The sequence below is a fragment of the Rhinoraja longicauda genome, chromosome 32 (genome assembly GCF_053455715.1).
Source record: "Rhinoraja longicauda isolate Sanriku21f chromosome 32, sRhiLon1.1, whole genome shotgun sequence".
Lineage (NCBI taxonomy): Eukaryota > Metazoa > Chordata > Chondrichthyes > Rajiformes > Arhynchobatidae > Rhinoraja > Rhinoraja longicauda.
This window is the reverse complement of record NC_135984.1, coordinates 4538266-4555583: the sequence shown is the minus strand read 5'-3', so window position 1 is coordinate 4555583 and position 17318 is coordinate 4538266. Positions and strand designations below refer to the sequence as shown.

The following is a 17318-nucleotide window of genomic DNA, read 5'->3' as shown; positions in this document are numbered from 1 at the left end:
ACGCGTTGCCACTTTCATTTCACTGCACATCTTGAATATGTATGTGACAAATAAACTTGACTTGACTTGAATTTGTTTGTTTGAAATGAATCCATAAGACCGTTGCCCTCTTCTCATAGAACAGAGTACATCACAGGAACAGGCCTTCTGGTCCACAGTGTTAAGTTTAGTGAAACTCCCCTTTATAAGTTCCTTTCAGTGTGGCTCTGCAGAATGGTTTACAGAGATGGGTGTGGAAGGCAAATATTGTGCATGACAAAGAAATGGCAAACCACATTATTTGGTTGGTTTCAATCTGATTGGACACTAATTTCCATTGTACTAAATTTGGATGTACATTAACAGTGATAAGAGATGCACCTAATTTATCCCCTAAAGACATCCGCATAAAGTAGACTGACATGACATTGGACATGTTCTTTAGATTAGGTTCATTTTGAGTGAATTAGAAAAAGCTCTGATCCATAGAATGAGCTGCAGGTCAACCAATGTAATTGATTAAGACAGTTGGTCGAAGTCTGAAATGTTGGAAAGGGAAACATAACTTCTGGAAATGGATGGCAAGAGTTCATGGATCTCCAGGTGATGTCAGAACTCCATGGATCTCCAGGGGATAACATCTCCAGAGATCCCCATGTTAATAAGTTCATAGGTTCTAGGAGAAGAATTAGACCATTCGGCCCGTTTAGTCTACTCCACCATTCAATCATGGCTGATCTACCTTTCCCTCTCAACCCCATTCTCCTGCCATCTCCCCAGAACCCTTGACACTCGTTCTAATCAAGTCTCCAGAGATCTCCATGTTATGTCAACTCACCAGAGATCTGAAGAATCCAGTCTGAACCCAGTCGGAGGATCCAGTCTGAAGAAGGGTCTCGACCCAAAACATCACCGATTCCTACTCCCCGGAGATGCTGCCTGTCCCGCTGAGTTACTCCAGCATTTTGTGTCTATCTTCAGACAATCTATTGACACAAAATGGTTTTGTGGAATATTCCGGTATATATATTTATCAAAAAGAGAAGGAATGGGTGACGTTTTGGGTTGAGACCCTTCTTCAGACTGATCCCCATGTTCATAAGTTCATAGGTTCTAGGAGAAGACAGGCCATTTGGCCCGTTTAGTCTACTCCACCATTCAATCATGGCTGATCCAGTCTGAAGAAGGGTCTCGACCCAAAACGTCACCCATTCCTTCTCTCCTGAGATGCTGCCTGACCTGCTGAGTTACTCCAGCATTTTGTGAATAAATACCTTCGATATGTACCAGCATCTGCAGTTATTTTCTTACACTATGTTTATCAAATGTATTCACTGTTGATTATTATCAAGCTAATATGAAACTAATGCACAAACGCTTTTATTTAGCCGTGACATATATTTTTGATAAGGAAGAGCCCGTTTGGTATTCTTTCCACGCATTGCTGTATTCCTTTATTTACTGACTGACTGTGGAGGCGATCAACGCCTGAGAGACTGTGCAACGTCCGCCAGTCTGAAAGATGGCTATCGGACTGTAGCAGAGCTTGTGTCGAGCTGCAGTATCCAGGCAACCGGCGCTCATGCTGCTTAGCAACATCAAACATTGCGCCTGGATCCCCTCCCTCGTGCCGGCTGCATGGGCATTCAGGTGCCGCCGCTGACTGGTGCCCCAACACATCCATCAGGAACTGCAGATGCTGCTTTACACCGACTCTCGACACAAACATCTGGAGTAACTCAGCGGGTCAGGCAGCATTTCTGGAGAAAAGGTACAGATGACGTTTCGGGGTCGAGACCCTTTAATGCAGCCTGAGAATCAGGGGAGATGGGGACTAGAGATATGTGGAAGAGTAAGGTGTGAAAACGACAGACCTGTTAACTGTTTCAGGTCGGTGTGGAGTCACATCAATACCCACTGGCTGTCTTTGTGTAAATATTTATTTTAGAACTGTAAACATATCCATGCTGTGCTATAAAAAGTTTTCTACAATTTCCAAAGATGTGGTTGTTCCGATTTTTTTCTGTGATTCTATATTTTAATAAAATTACTTTTTCACATATTTTTAATGTTTTTTTCATATCTGAATAAAAATGTATGTAGATAGTGAAAGCAGATTTACAGGTGGCATAGTTGCGCAGGAGTAGAGTTGCTGCCTTACAGCACCAGAGACCCGGGTTCCATCCTGACTATGGGTGCTGTCTGTACAATACGTTCTCCCTGTGACCACATGGGTTTTCTCCGGGTGCTCCGGTTTCCTCCCACACTCCAAAGACGTGCAGTTTTGTAGGCTAATTGGCTTCTGGAAATAGTCCCTTGTGTGTGGGATAGAACTAGTGGTCGGCGCGGACTCAGTGGATCGAAGGGCCTGTTTCCACGCAGTGTCTCTAAAGCCTAAAGATAGTAAATATTTTGTTATTGTCATTTCTTTGGTTCTTTGTCCTGTTACGACAGTTGTGTATGAGTTACATCTCTTCGTCTGTATGGCGTTTATTCTATTTGGGTAGAAACACTGTATCTCACCATCCAACTAAACACTGTACCTTGCCAAGGATGACCACTTTGATATGTTGAAAGGAACTGCAGATGCTAGTTTAAACAAAAGATAGACACAAAGTGCTGGAATAACTCAGCGGGTCAGGCAGCATCTCTGGAGAGAAGGGATGGGTGACTTTTCAGATCCAGACTCTTCTTCAGACTGAAAGAACAAGGACAGAACAAATCAGGGCCGGCAACAGATGGCCAAGGAAGGGTGGAACCCAAAATGGCCCATTGTTAGCCGGGGAAGAGGTGATAACAAGGGATACATGGATGTGAACAGTGGAATTAGTAGGACAACTATAATGGGAGAGAATGCAGGGGTTACTGGAAATTAGAGAAATCAACATTCATACCTTCATACCACTGCATTGATGGTTTATTGGCATGTGTGCTCATTCATAGAACAGCTTCCCTTCTGAGAAATACAGTGAACTATTGATCTTTTATTACCTTTGGTAGTTTAATGGTCAGAGAACAATGTGACAATTTGATAGTTTCACGGTTACAATTGAATTAATTGAATTAATTGAATCTAAATTCCGTAACTTTGTGGTGAGGTTTAAACTAACATTTCCAAATCAATTGTCCATTCCCCTAGATACCAGTGCAGTAATTAACCACCGCACTACAGTATTTTCTTTGCCATGTTATTAATCAGCAGGGTGCTGATCGTCAACAGAAGGGAGAGGTTTCTAAAACAAGGTGTTAAAAAAAGTCATACACTTATGTATTAATTTCCACACTCTCAGGAGTTCTGCTTTTGGATAATTTAACCACCTTTTGGATAAGAGTTATTTTACGTATATTTTTTACGGGGATGTTGCTAAGATTTTTTGAGGGAGTTGTCATTACTAGAGGGTCTGAGCTAGCGGGAGAGGTTGAACAGGCTGGGACTGTATTCCTTGGACTATATTCCTTGGAGCACAGGAGGGGTGATCTTATAGAGGTGCATAAAATCATGAGAGGAATAAATCGGGTAGATGCAGAGCAGAGTCTCTTGCTCAGAGTGAATTGAGGATCAGAGGACATAGGTTGAAGGTGAAGGGGAAAAGATTTAATAGGAATCTAAGGGGTAACCTGTTCACACAAAGGGTCATGGGTGTATGAAACAAGCTGCCGGAGGAGGTAATTGAGGCTGGGACTATCCTAACATTTAAGAAACAGTTAGTAGAAAATACATGGATAGGACAGGTTTGAAGGGATATGGACCAAACACGGGCAGGTGGGGCTAGTGTAGCTGGGACATGTTGGCCGGTGTGGGCAAGTTGGGCCAAAGGGCCTGTTTCTACGCTGTATCACTCTATGACTCTATAACCCAAGTTGTCCTTCGTGAACTTGTGGTAGTTAGTTTGCATAAAGCAAGCTCTCATAAAAACAAATTTACAATTGTCAGATTATCTGTAATTGTTGAAATAGAAATGGGATCTGTATATTCACTTTGGTCAATGATTTAATATTTATGTGATAATCTACTCCAATTATTTAGCACTAGTTCAGCAGCATCTGTCTCGCTACATGTGACAATAAACTAAACTGAAACTAAAATAAATAAATACATTTTCGTGCTCTGGTGGGAATTGAATTCATAATTTTCACATTGAGAAGGGCAAATGCTTCTCAAGGGCAACAGCTTCTAGCTCATTTGCTAGCTAGACATGCTGATTTATATTTTTGTTACATTCAACTAATTGCCTACTTGTCATCTTCCCACTCAGATTTCCTCACTGATTCTTTGCAGGTTCAGTTCAGTCTTTGGAAAATGCCACCTAAGATGAAGGGGAAGGTGAAGAAAGGAAAGAAGAAGACATCAGAAGGTAATGATTGGAATAAATGACCATATCCAGGCCAATGTCTTGTTGCACCCTCACACACACATTCCAAAGCACCGATAAAAATATTAAATAGGATCATAGAAAATAGGTGCAGGAGTAGGCCATTTTGGCCCTTCGAGCCAGCACAGCCTTTCATTATGATCATGGCTGATAATTCACAATCAGTACCTCGTTCCTGCTTTCTCCCATATCCCTTGATTCCGTTAGCCCTAAGAGCTCTGTCTAACTCCCAAATTTCCCAAACCAGTTTATATCGGTCATAGCTTTAAGATTTTCTTTGCATGTATTATTTCATAGTGTTTTCTAATCACCATTCTCACTGTGAACATGTTTTAACTTGGCAATACCACAATGATATGCACTAACCTAATGTTCAAAATCCATTGAGGTCTTGAAGTATTGATTAGTCAGGGCGTTAAAGGTTAGAGGGAAAAGGCAGGAGAATGGGGTTGAGAGGGAAAAATGGATCAGCCATGATCTAATAGCAGTACAGACTCGATGGCCTAATTCTACTCCTATGTTTTATGATCTTAACAGGATAGGTGTGGGAAAGATGTTTCCCCATGCCATAGAGTCTAGAAAAAGGGGCAATCTTAAGGTAAGGAGTGGACAATTTAGAATGGAAAGGAGGAGAAATGTCTTCACTGTGGGGGTTAGTCTTTGGAATTCTCTCCCCCAGAGGACTGTGGAAGCCCAGTCATTTATCACATTCAAGTCAGAGATTGCTAGATTACAATAGGCAATAGGTGCAGGAGTAGGCCATTCGGCCCTTCGAGCCAGCACCACCATTCAATGTGATCATGGCTGATCATTCTCAATCAGTATCCCGTTCCTGCCTTCTCCCCATACCCCCTGACTCCGCTATCCTTAAGAGCTCTATCTAGCTCTCTCTTGAATGCATTCAGAGAATTGGCCTCCACTGCCTTCTGAGGCTAGATTAATGGATAAAAAAGATTCAAAAGAGGCAGGGATGGGACAGGAAAATAATTTTTGAGGTACTATTGCTATGTTTAAGAAACATTTAGACAGGTACATGGATAGGATAGGTTTAGAGGGATATGGGCCAAATGCGGGCTGGTGGGACTAGTGTAGATGGGACATCTTGGTTGGCATGGGCAAGTTGTGCCGAAGGGCTTGTTTCCTTGCTGTTTGTCTCAGCGACACTCTTTTGCAATGGGTGTGCAGTGTAAGCAGGGTTGCCTATGATTCTCCTGTGGCTGTCTAACTACAGCCACTCATTGCAAAGGGGCCTCCAGTTGAAGTACATATAGACACCTAAGACCATGTGAAACCAGAACAGGGGGAGAGGTGATATAGTGATGATTCACAGATTCATTAGAGTTGCAGGAATACCTGTCACCAGGGAATGTGAGTTCAAAATAAAAAATGCTGGAAATGTTTAGGAAGTCAGATAGGATCCATCGAGAGAAAAATAAAATTAACATTTAAAGTCATGTCTTTTCTCTGCTCACAGGTACTGTCTGACCTTTTTAGTGTGTCAATATATTCTAGTTTTTATTTCATATTTCCACCATGCAGTATTTTACATTTAGATTGCAAAGTCAGATCCTGTCAATGGTAGTTTGGGAATGTGAATTTTGATTTTAATTTAACATTTTCAATAAATTGTTATAATTAGTGAATGTAAAATCCTCTCACTGGTTCATTAATGTTCTTAAGAAAACAAATAAACAGTATAATGTGGAACTTGCTGTTGTGTGGAATAATTTAAACGAAGATCCTTGCAACATTTAGAGGGAAATTGGAAGTATATGTTAGATAAAGATACAGGGAAATATTGGAAAGAGAGTAACTAGGGTGGGAGCAGGCTTGCGAGTGGATAAACAATTGTTTTGACCGGTATGTTTTATGTTTGTACTGTAGACACTGTGATTCTATTCCTCAGGAAATTGTTCTGGTCAGTAACATGATCCTGGAACAGGTAAAAGCATATGTCAAATTACAAATGACATCTGATCTTATCAATTAAATCTATTAATGCTCTTTTGTCTCCATTCCACTGATTCTTTGTTCTTCAAACCCCTTCCAACCCTGGACTCCCTCCCATCGTCTGGCCATTTCCCATGTCAAAGGAGACACTATTGAAGAGAAATTCAAACGAACGGTGCATCAAGTGGAATCACTCAAAGACCAGTTAGGTAAGAGAAGAATCTAGCATTTAAAATATGGTTTATCCTCAATTTCTAGTTGTTGGAGTGTTGGAGAAGAAATAAGGACCGCAACTCCATGTCGTGCCTGCTAGTGGCGCCTCTGACAATGGGTAACCTCTAGGAGCTCTCTGCCACCGGTCAATTATGTTGCAGCTTTGCTATGTCCTGGTTTAAAACTTCAATAAACAAACATGTTTTACTGTTTGAAAGCCTCGTTTGTCATCTTCCCCTCAGCCAACAATGAGCCATTCTGCATTGATTCCTTGAACATCGTCTGCTTTGATCTGTCGTTTTCACACCTTATACTTCCATATCTCTAGTTTCCCTCTCCCCTGACTCTCAGTCCGAAGAAGGGTCTCAACCTGAAAAGTCACCCATTCCTTTTCTCCCGAGATGCTGCCTGTCCCGCTGAGTTACTCCAGCTTTTTGTGTCTATCTGCGGTGTAAAGTTAGTTCCTTCATAAACATGTTCAAGACTTTGGTGGTATTGGACGGGCAGATTTTTCAGTCTAATGGAAGTTATTATCTATTAATGCACCAATGCACTTTGAATCATTTTTTTCAAATGTTGCATAAATGTAAGAATTTTATTGCTCTGTTTCGGTACATATGACAGTAAAATACTTTTCACTCTTACACAGTTTTCTCACTAGAGGTTTTCCAGTGTCGGGTAAGGTTGGAGGATGCAGAGGGAGCGGGGCTCTGATGGGTTTGAGGGGGGTCTGGATCAGGGGCCTCACTGTGTCTCATTGTGGAGAGGGAGCTTCATTCTGTACAGTATCTGCCACAGTGAGATGGGAACGTATGAAGGAAGCGTAGTTCCATATCGTATCATGTTGCAAATGCTCTCGGATTTCCACTACCACAACCAGCTTCCTTTGTCTGAGCTATGATCTGAAGATTTTCCCCTTGATGCCAATTTACATCTGTTTTATCAGGACACTTCAGAACATAGAACGTAGAGCAGTACAGCACAGGAACGGGCCCTTCAGCCCACGATGTTTGTGCCGAACCTGATGCCGTTAAACTGATCTCGTCTGCCTGTACATGATCCTTCTCCCTCTATCCCCTGCACATTCATGTGCCTATCTAAAAGCCTCTTAAATGCATTTATCATATTTGTGGGTGACAAAGTGGTGCAGTCGTAGAGTTGCTGCCTTACAGCGCCAGAGGCTCAGGTTTGATCCTGACCATGGGTGCTAATCTGTACGGAGTTCGTACTTTCTCCCCGTGACCACGTGGGTTTTCTCCAGGTGTTCCAGTTTCCTCTTACATTCCAAAGACGTGCAGGTTAATTGACTTCTGTAAGTTGTCCCTAGTCTGTAGGATAGAACAGGGATTGTGCAGGGATCATTGGTCGGTGCAGACTCAGTAGGCCAAAGGGCCTGTGTCCACTCTGATGGTACACTCAAACAAATGCTTTCTTGATGTGAAGGGCAGCCACTCTCAGCTTAGTCTAGGATTCAGCTCTTACATCCATTTTTGTTACTATTTATTACATTAGATTCCTATCACAAATTGCCCTCAGTTCATAATAAAATGCCTGAAGATTCTGTGTAAACTCTTATCTCCTGCATGCCAGTTCTGCGAAGGGATATCGCAAGGCAGGCCTTGCTCGTGAAGGAAGAATGGAAGGCAAGGCTACAGGTTCTGACCAATGACTTAAAAGAAGAGCAGGCTGTTAAGAAGTCGATTCATTCAGGTAAGGAAGCAACGTACAGGGGGAGGGGGAAGGGGAGGAAATGTCGGCTCAGGGCTGGGGAGGGTATCTCAGATGAGGCATTGAAAGAAAGCTGAAAGGTAGCACGGGCGTGCTGGAATATGACCCAGGTTTGCACTGAGTTAGAAGATCTCAGTTGGGCAGTGGTGAGAGACCTGGAGCAGAGTGGAGGTCGATAATGCATGGAACATAGAACTGTATAGCCGAAGAATGTGTTACTCCCAGTCAGGGCCTTCTTAACGCATGGGCCTGATGGGCACTTGCCCGGGGCCCCACGAGCATAGGGGCCCCATGCTGATCTGTGTATGTTAAGTGACTTGCAATAAATAAATACTACTTTAAAAATGTAGGTTCAATAAGTGATTTTTTCACAACATTTTCGGTCACTAAGTGCTTCTCACAGCGATCTGTAAGTGCTTTTCGCAACAATGTAGCACCCTAAGTCCATCGCTAAGTGCTTTTCGGTAAGTGCTTTTCGCCGGCACGACAGGGGTGGGCTGGTAGGGAAAGGGGGGTGGGGGAGAGTAACGGTGGGGGCCCCAGTACACTGCTTTGCCCGGGGGCCCATAATGCTGTAAAAACGGCCCTGCTCCCAGTCCACAATGACCATGCCAAGCACAATGCCAATTAAACTCATCTTCTCTGCCTGCATGCAGTCCACATCCCTCCATTCCATGCAAGCCTCCATTCATCTCAACTTAAGAACATTAGAAGGTGAACCTATCTAAAAGCTTCGTATGTCTACATGGTAGAAAACATAACACATTCCAATTATGTAGAGAATCAGGGAGCAGAGAGAAGAACTTAAAACAATTACTTTCCCACAAAGAAAAGTACTAATTAAAATAAGGGGGCTTTGTCTTTTGCTGGTGATGATAACCTGATTACTAGAATCTTAATGGAAATGGCTGAAGAGATATATACTGGAAATATGCTCGTGAATTATAAAACCATAATTCTGACATTCCTCAAGAAAGGAGGAAGTAAGAAAGTTGGAGACCATGTCTGTTCACATAACAATCGACTTTGGGGAAATATTGAGTCTATAATTGCGGAAATTGCATCAAAGGAAAGTTGTTTCCTCATTGACCACTTTACAAGCTTATTCATGGATAGACACAACATTCTGGAGTAACTCAGCAGGACAGGCAGCATTTCTCCACTTCTCAAAAGAATGGGTGATGTTTCGGGTCGAGACCCTTCCTCAGAAGTCTGAAGAAGGGCCTCGACCCGAAACGTCACCCGTTCCTTCTCTCCAAAGATGCTGCCTGTCCCGCTGAGTTACTCCAGCATTTTGTGTCCAGCTTCAGTTTCAACCAGCATCTGCAGCTCCTATCTACACATTAGAGTTCATGGAGTTGGGGTTAAGATATCAGCGTAGACTGTACTGGCGAACTAGCTGGACACTGAGAGCAAGAGAACAGTTCATTATCAGGTTGGCAATCTATCACATGTGGGATGTCACATGGACTGGTGCATCAACTAATTTTAGATGACTTAGATGAAGGGAAAGTGCATGCAGCCTATTTTGCTAAAGGAAGGTGGGAAATCATGTTGTACAGAGCACAGCAAAAGCCTGGGGAGTGATCATAGATAGTGAATGTGCAAAGACTGACGGAGTATAACATTATGATATTGGTGTTATCTGTTTCAGCAGGAGATTCATGGGTTGAAATTCTAGTTTGTTATTCCTTCTGTGATCAATCAAGATCTAAAAACTAAAAACAGAAAGTTGTTTGATTGATTCATGATCAGGGTAGATGGCAGGGGGGAGAAGATTGTTTAAACCAGGCGATCCAGGTTTCTACAAAATGGTGGGCCTGAAGATCAGGTCTAATCCAGCTGAAGAAGGGTCTCGACCCGAAACACCACCTATTCCTTTTCTCTAGAGATGCTGCCTGACCAGCTGAGTTACTGCAGCATTTTGTGTCTATCCGCGTTCTCCAGAGATGCTCAGGGCCGTCTTAACGCATGGGCCTGATGGGCACTTGCCCGGGGCCCCACGAGCATAGGGGCCCCATTTTATTGACCATTTACATTTTTATTCCTGTGAGTAGTTGTCGTAGGGACCCCAGTACACTGCTTTGCCCGGGGCCCATAATGCTGTAAAGACGGCCCTGGAGATGCTGCCTGACCCGCTGAGTTATGCTGGCATTTTGTGTCTATCCGTGTTCTCCAGAGATGCTGCCTGACCCGCTGAGTTACTCCAACACGCTGTGTCTATCCGTGTTCTCCAGAGATGCTGCCTGACCCACTGAGTTACTGCGGCATTTTGTGTCGACCTTCGGCCCGAACATCAGCTGGAAGTGGGAGTTGCGGCCTCCCTCCCACCCATAGTTCACCCCCTCCCCCTCCACCTACATCTCCACACTCTTCCCACTCCCGTTTTCCTGCGTGCTGCATGATTGCGATAGATTTAGACCCGCAGCGGACTCACACACAACTCCTGGAGAGCGAAGGTGTTGAGTGGCTGATGGAGATTGGATCTGAGTTGACCTCCTGAGGTGTGAGGCAAATGTTAAAGGCTTCCTGCAACCCCCACAATGTGTGACCACTGCCGTTCTCTCCGTCTCCCAGATATGACCCGTCAGTACAAGACAATGAGGTCCAACCTGGATCTCCGTGTCCATCAGCTGGAGATCGAGGTCGGTCATCTGCAGCAGCAACTCAGTGAGTTCCAGGTAGTATGAACAATGAGGACAGGGATAGTAGCATGCTGAGACAAGAGTGAGAGTGTGTGTGTGTGGAAGTGTGTGAGAATGCGTGTGTGTGAGGGTGTGTAAGTGTAAGAATGTGTGTGTGTGAGAGGGCGTGTGTGTGAACGAGAGTGTGTGAGAGTGTGTGAGAGCGTGAGTGTGGGAGAGTGAAAGTGTGAGAGATTGTGAGTGTGGGAGAGAATGAGAGTGCATGTGAATGAATGTGTGAGAGTGTGTGTAAGTGTAAGAATGTGTGTGAGTGTGAGAATGTGTGTGAGAGAGCGTGTGTGTGTGAGAGTGAGAATGTGTGTGAGAGAGCGTGTGTGTGTGAGAGAGAGAGGGAGAAAGAGAGAGTAAGGATGTATGGCAGCCTAGAAATTGGATTTTTCATTTTCTTGGTGAACTGAACTTAACTCGAAACCCCATTCAGATCCCTTGTAACATATTTTAAAAGTAGAGGTCCCAGGGCTGGGGAATCGAGAACCAGGGGACATAAGTTTAAGATGAAGGGGGAAAAAAATTAATAGGAAGCCATAGGGCTACTTTTTCACACAAAGGATGGTGGGTGTGCGCAACAAACTGCTGGAGGAGGTAGTTGAGGCAGGGACTATCGCAATGTTTAATACACATGTAGATAGGTGCATGGATAGGACTGGGATATGAGCCAAACACAGGCAGATGGGACTAATGTAGATGAGGCATGTTGGTCGGTGTGGGCAAGTTGGGCCAAAGGGCCTGTTTCCACGCTGTATGACTCTGTGACTCAGTGCTTGAAATTACATTTAAAATTGGATTAGGGTGATTTGTGTGAGTGCGGGACCTGCAGGTTTCCCAGTAGGATCACACTCTTCTAGACTATCTGCCCACGAGGAACATGAGGGTCAGCCTTCAAATCAAACGTAAGCTTTTTCCTACCTCCAGTCCCCCTCCACAACTTTCAGTCTGAAGAAACATCACCTGTTCCTTTTCTCCAGAGATGCTGCCTGACCCGCTGAGTTACTCCAGCACTGTGTGCCTGTCTTGCGTTGTGATGGGGCTGTGCCGCCATTTAGCTGGAGCTTTGCAGTGTTGGGCTGGGTTGGGGTTGTGAGTGAATGTGTCGAGGCAGAGTCTGGATCGACACGTTGGGTGGGCTGCAGCCGATGGCAGAGGGGAGTCAGCTTGGAACCGTGGGTAGTCTTTAGGAGGTAACTGTTGTACTTCGTGGTCCGGTACCTGTTGTACCTTTAGTGACTCTGGAAGGGCCACAAGTACACTTGTGTAAAAGGTTACATTGCTGGAGCTCAACTCCAGGCTGTTTATTCCGTGGCCACCTGCATCCAGAGTGATCGCCTAATCACACCCATCACTTATATACACAGCCATACAAAGTAGTTCTTGGATACACAAAGTAGTCCCAGCAATATCACAACATCCCCCTTGTCTTATATATTACAACATCCCCCTTGTCTTATATTAAATTGTTTTCTTTACCATTCGAGGGCTAAAATATATTTAACAAACAAAACCAAAACACCATTGCTTTTTGCAAACAAAACCAATAACACAACTAAACACAATTAAACACAATTGCTTTTTTTCGCCATCATGGTGGCCACTCCTCTGCGGAATTTCACTCATCGCCGGGTGGTCACTCACTCCGTGTGGTCACTCACTCCGTGTGGTCACTCACTCCATGTGGTCACTCATCTCCGGGTGGTCACTCATCTCCGGGTGGTCACTCACTCCGTGTGGTCACTCACTCCGTGTGGTCACTCATCTCCGGGTGGTCACTCACTCCGTGTGGTCACTCACTCCGTGTGGTCACTCATCTCCGTGTGGTCACTCATCTCCGTGTGGTCACTCACTCCGTGTGGTCACTCCACAGATATATACATTTATACCAAAGCATCAAATATAATACATTAAACTTTCATTACACAGATCACTACACAGGTCATTAAACACAAAATATTCATTTTGTTCCATATCTTCCCCTCAAAAAGACGTGCTGTGTAGATCAAACGTAGTGTAGGCTCTAGATGCTCCACCACCATGATTTGCCTGCCACTGCTGGCCTCCCACTGCTGGGCTGGCACTGCTGGGCTCCCACTGCTGGGCTCCCACTGCTGGGCTCCCACTGCTGGGTTGGCACTGCTGGGCTCCCACTGCTGGGCTGGCACTGCTGGGCTGGCACTGCTGTAATCGCGGTGCGATCGCGCCTCCGCTGCAGTGCGCTCTGGCCCCGCCCACAGGTGCTCCCCGGCTCCGCCCACAGGTGCTCCCGGCAGCTGCCGCGCAATTCCAACGCGCTGCTGCTGCCTCGGGCCCAGGGCCGTCCCGACTCTACGGTTGACGCGCCTGGGTGAGTATTTAGTGCCTCGGCCTTACCGGCCGCCGCACCTCCGCGGGTGGTCGGTCCCTCCGGTCGCCGACCCCCTCCGGTCGCCGCACACCTCCGTGGGTGTCGGTCTCCTCCAGGGTTCTCCCGGTCGCCGCACACCTCCGTGGGTGTCAGCCTCCCCCGGTCGCCGCACACCTCCGTGGGTGTCGGTCTTACCGGTCGCCGCACACCTCCGTGGGTGTCGGTCTTCCCCGGTCGCCGCACACCTCCGTGAGTGTCAGCCTCCCCCGGGGCTCTCCCGGTCGCCGCACACCTCCGTGTGTGTCGGGTCTCCCGGTCTCCTCCGGTTGCCACACACCTCCATGGGTGTCAGTCTTCCCCGGTCACCGCACACCTCCGTGGGTGTCGGGTCTCCCGGTCGCCGCACACCTCCGTGGGTGTCGGTCTCCTCCGGGGCTCTCCCGGTCGCCGCACACCTCCATGGGTGTCGGTCTTCCCCGGTCACCGCACACCTCCGTGTGTGTCGGGTCTCCCGGTCTTCCCCTGTTGCCGCACACCTCCATGGGTGTCGGTCTTCCCCGGTCACCGCACATCTCCGTGTGTGTCGGGTCTCCCGGTCTTCCCCGGTCACCGCACATCTCCGTGTGTGTCGGGTCTCCCGGTCTCTCCCCCGCGAAGCAGTCGCAGGCTTCTAATCTCGGGCCTACACAGGTGCTGGGGCGCGACGTGAGCCTACACGCACCGCCCCCAGCAGCTTGCAGCGTCACGTCGGCAACTCGGCGCCGACTACTGAGCAGGTAACTATGCCAACTCACACTGGCCCTGTCGGGATGCACTCCAAACGTCCCGTACCGAGCTGGAAACTTTTCTTTCGTTTTGTTTCCCTTCAGGGCTCTTTTAAAAACCTTTTCTGCTCGGGCATGCTTCATTCCCTCCCTAGGTGAAACACCAAGCCGCTGCCACCATGTTGTACTTCGTGGTCCGGTACCTGTTGTACCTTTAGTGACTCTGGAATGACCACAAGTACACTTGTGTAAAAGGTTACATTGCTGGAGCTCAACTCCAGGCTGTTTATTCCGTGGCCACCTGCATCCAGAGTGACCGCCTAATCACACCCATCACTTATACACACAGCCATACAAAGTAGTTCTTGGATACACAAAGTAGTCCCAGCAATATCACAACAGTAACTCCCTGCTGTAACTCCATGTCAGCATCGTGTCAGCAGCAGCTAGCAAAGACGCAGGAGGAGAAAGCACAGATCATCAGCGAGAAAGACTCCACCATCAAAGAGCTGCAGTTGAAAATAGACAACATGGAGACTGAATACGAGGCCATTCTGCATGTAAGTAAACACCGGGTCTCGACCCGAAACGTCACCCATTCCTTCTCTCCCGAGATGCTGCCTGACCCGCTGAGTTACTCCAGCATTTTGTGAATAAATAATGTAAGTAAACACCACTGGCCTGGACTGACCATGTCCTGACCGGGGTAATTGTGCTTACGTAATTTAGTTCAGAGATACAGCGCAGAAACAGGCCCTTCGGCCCACCGAGTCCACACCCACCAGCGATCCCCGCACACTAACGCTATCCTACACACACTAGGGACAATTTACATTTACACCAAGCCAATTAACCTACATACCTGTACATCTCCGAAATGAGGGAGGAAACCGGAGATCTCTGAGGAAAATCCCGCAGGTCACGGGAAGAACCTACAAACTCCGTACAGACAAGCACCCATAGTCAGGATCAAACTCGGGTCTCTGGTGCTGTGAGGCAGTGGCTCATTACACCCAGAGTGCAGTGCGGGAGACCAAGATGTGGGATGCATGAAGTGAAAGTTCCATATATTAAATGTAAAGCATAGAAATAGACCTTCTGGTCCATCTGATTACTGTTGTTCATGCTCCAGCCAATCCTCTTTCTCTTCCCTTGATCTCAATCTTTCAGCATATTAAATAATCCTTTCACCCTAAAGAAAGACACAAAGTGCTGGGGTAACTGCAGCGAGATCAGGCAGCATCTCTGGAGAACATGGGATAGGTGATGTTCTGATTAGCGCCCTTCTTCAGATTGAATCCCAACCAGTCTGAAGAGGGGACCCAACCCAAAACATCATCTACACAATCAGTCTGAAGAAGTGACCCAAACCGAAGGGTCACCTAGCTAGCCACCATCGTACTGAAAGGTCCTGACCCAAAACATTCTCCATATCACTGACCTTTTGGTCTTTTTGTGTAGATCACTATCTACAGATCATTGTCTCTACATTTATCCTTTTACCCTTATGTTTATCTAGTTTTCTTGACGTTGTTAGTCTCAGCCACGCCTTCTAATAGCGAGTTCTAAATTCTCACCTTTCTTTGGGTGTTGACATTTCTACTGAATTTCCCTTTGGTATTTATTGGCAGCTCTCTTTAATTTATAGCCACTAATTTTGGTCTCTACGACATAGACAGATCTCTACATCCAGCCTTTCAAGCCCTTTCATAAAGCAAAATATCTCGACTGAAATAGTTCTGACATTCAGAAGCTGAATGTGGTTTTAAGAGCTATATCGTCTCACCTTCTAATTTGTTCTTTCAACTTTAGTACGCCCAGCCCATCAGTCTTCTCTTCCTCCTCAAAATTTGAAAAGTGAACTCTAAAACTGGGTGATAAGTTCATAAATGTATAAGTTATAGGAGCAGAATTAGTCCATTTGGCCCATCAAGTCTACTCCACCATTCAATCATGGCTGATCTATCTTTCCCTCTCAACCCCATTCTCCTGCCTTCTCCCCATAACCCCTGACACCTGTACTAATCAAGAATCTATCAAGTAGTATAAGAAAATAACTGCAGATGCTGGTACAAATCGATTTATTCACAAAATGCAGTCTGAAGAAGGGTCTCGACCCGAAACGTCACCCATTCCTTCTCTCCCGAGATGCTGCCTGACCTGCTGAGTTACTCCAGCATTTTGTGAATAAAAAGAATCTATCAATCTTTGCCTTAAAAATATCCAATGACTTGGCCTCCACAGTCTTCTGTGGCAAATGAATTCAACAGATTCACCAGCCTCTGACTAAAGAAATTTCTCCTCATCTCCTTTCTAAAAGTATGTCCTTTTATTCTGAGGCTGTGGCCTCTGGTCCTAGACTCTCCCACTAGTGGAAACATCCTGAAGAAGAGTCGCGACCCGAAACGTCACCCATTCCTTCTCGCCAGAGATGCTGCCTGTCCCGCTGAGTTTCTCCAGCTTTTTGTGTCTGTCTTCAGTTTCACTCTATCCAGGCCCGTCACTTATTTATCTTCTTGTTCTATCTTCTTTTCCACGGACAGCTGTGAGATCGGGAGCTTGCAGACAGTGGAGCCACTGACCTCTCTCCTCCTTCCCTTTGGTGTAGGATAGCCTGGACCTGCTGCTGAACAAGATGGAGAAGGCCGGACAGCAGTGGGAGAAAGCAGCAACAAATTTACACTCGGAACACAAGCAGAAACTGCTTGAATTTGGGCTCAACCCGCTGGAGATCTAGCACAAGGGTGGTGGTGGAACTATCCGGGTGGCTCTGTCTCCACGCAAACCTATTCACTTCCCAGTGCCCTGAGTCAGGATATTGACAGTGAATCTGAAGTTCCTCTGTTCTTTTTTTACAGATTTCGTCTTCCAACAAATAAAGTGTTATTATTTTATGATCACTTAAAAATTGTGATTTGGAACAGCATTACTTTTGTCTTAAGCAGGGCATTATCCAGATTATTAAACGATCTAAATACTGGAGAAATCCTCACCTTCAAGTGTAAAATAAAGGTTCAGAAATACGTTTATTCGTTTCCCTCCCCATTCTGGGCTGAGAGTCGGGTCGCCAACTGTCCCGTATTAGCCGGGACATCCCGTATTTTGGACTAAATTGGTTTGTCCCGTTCGGGACCGCCCTTGTCCCGTATTAGGCCCACGGGCCACTGTCGGCCGGGACATTGTAGGCTAACGGAGTGTGTTCGCCTAATAGAGGTTGCGTGGCAACCCGCCTCCCGGCCCGGGCGGCCGCCATTGGTGGAGCGGGAGCACG

The 17318-nt window shown here is 46.0% G+C and overlaps 1 protein-coding gene across 2 annotated transcripts; it reads left to right on the top strand.

The window, feature by feature from the left end:
• Positions 1–1549: 1549 nt before the first annotated feature.
• On the top strand, positions 1550–16949 carry drc12 (dynein regulatory complex subunit 12 homolog). Of its 2 annotated transcripts, XM_078426728.1 has the most exons (7): positions 1550–1750; positions 4236–4334; positions 6446–6511; positions 8106–8225; positions 10821–10913; positions 14477–14607; positions 16656–16949. In XM_078426728.1, the coding sequence occupies exons 1-7, from the start codon at positions 1618–1620 to the stop codon at positions 16782–16784; spliced, it is 771 nt and encodes a 256-aa protein (XP_078282854.1). In that variant the 5' UTR covers positions 1550–1617; the 3' UTR covers positions 16785–16949. The 2 variants fall into 2 exon arrangements, with proteins under 2 accessions (XP_078282854.1, XP_078282855.1); XM_078426729.1 differs by lacking the exon at positions 10821–10913.
• The last annotated feature ends 369 nt before the right edge of the window (positions 16950–17318 follow it).

Excerpts from the sequence above, each read along its gene's own strand:
- drc12 (XM_078426728.1), top strand. The coding sequence starts at position 1,618 with ATGGGCATTCAGGTGCCGCCGCTGACTGGTGCCCCAACACATCCATCA. Across the intron at positions 8,226-10,820 it reads TAAGAAGTCGATTCATTCAG|ATATGACCCGTCAGTACAAG; the intron begins GTAAGGAAGCAA and ends TCCGTCTCCCAG. Across the intron at positions 10,914-14,476 it reads TCATCTGCAGCAGCAACTCA|CATCGTGTCAGCAGCAGCTA; the intron begins GTGAGTTCCAGG and ends ACTCCATGTCAG.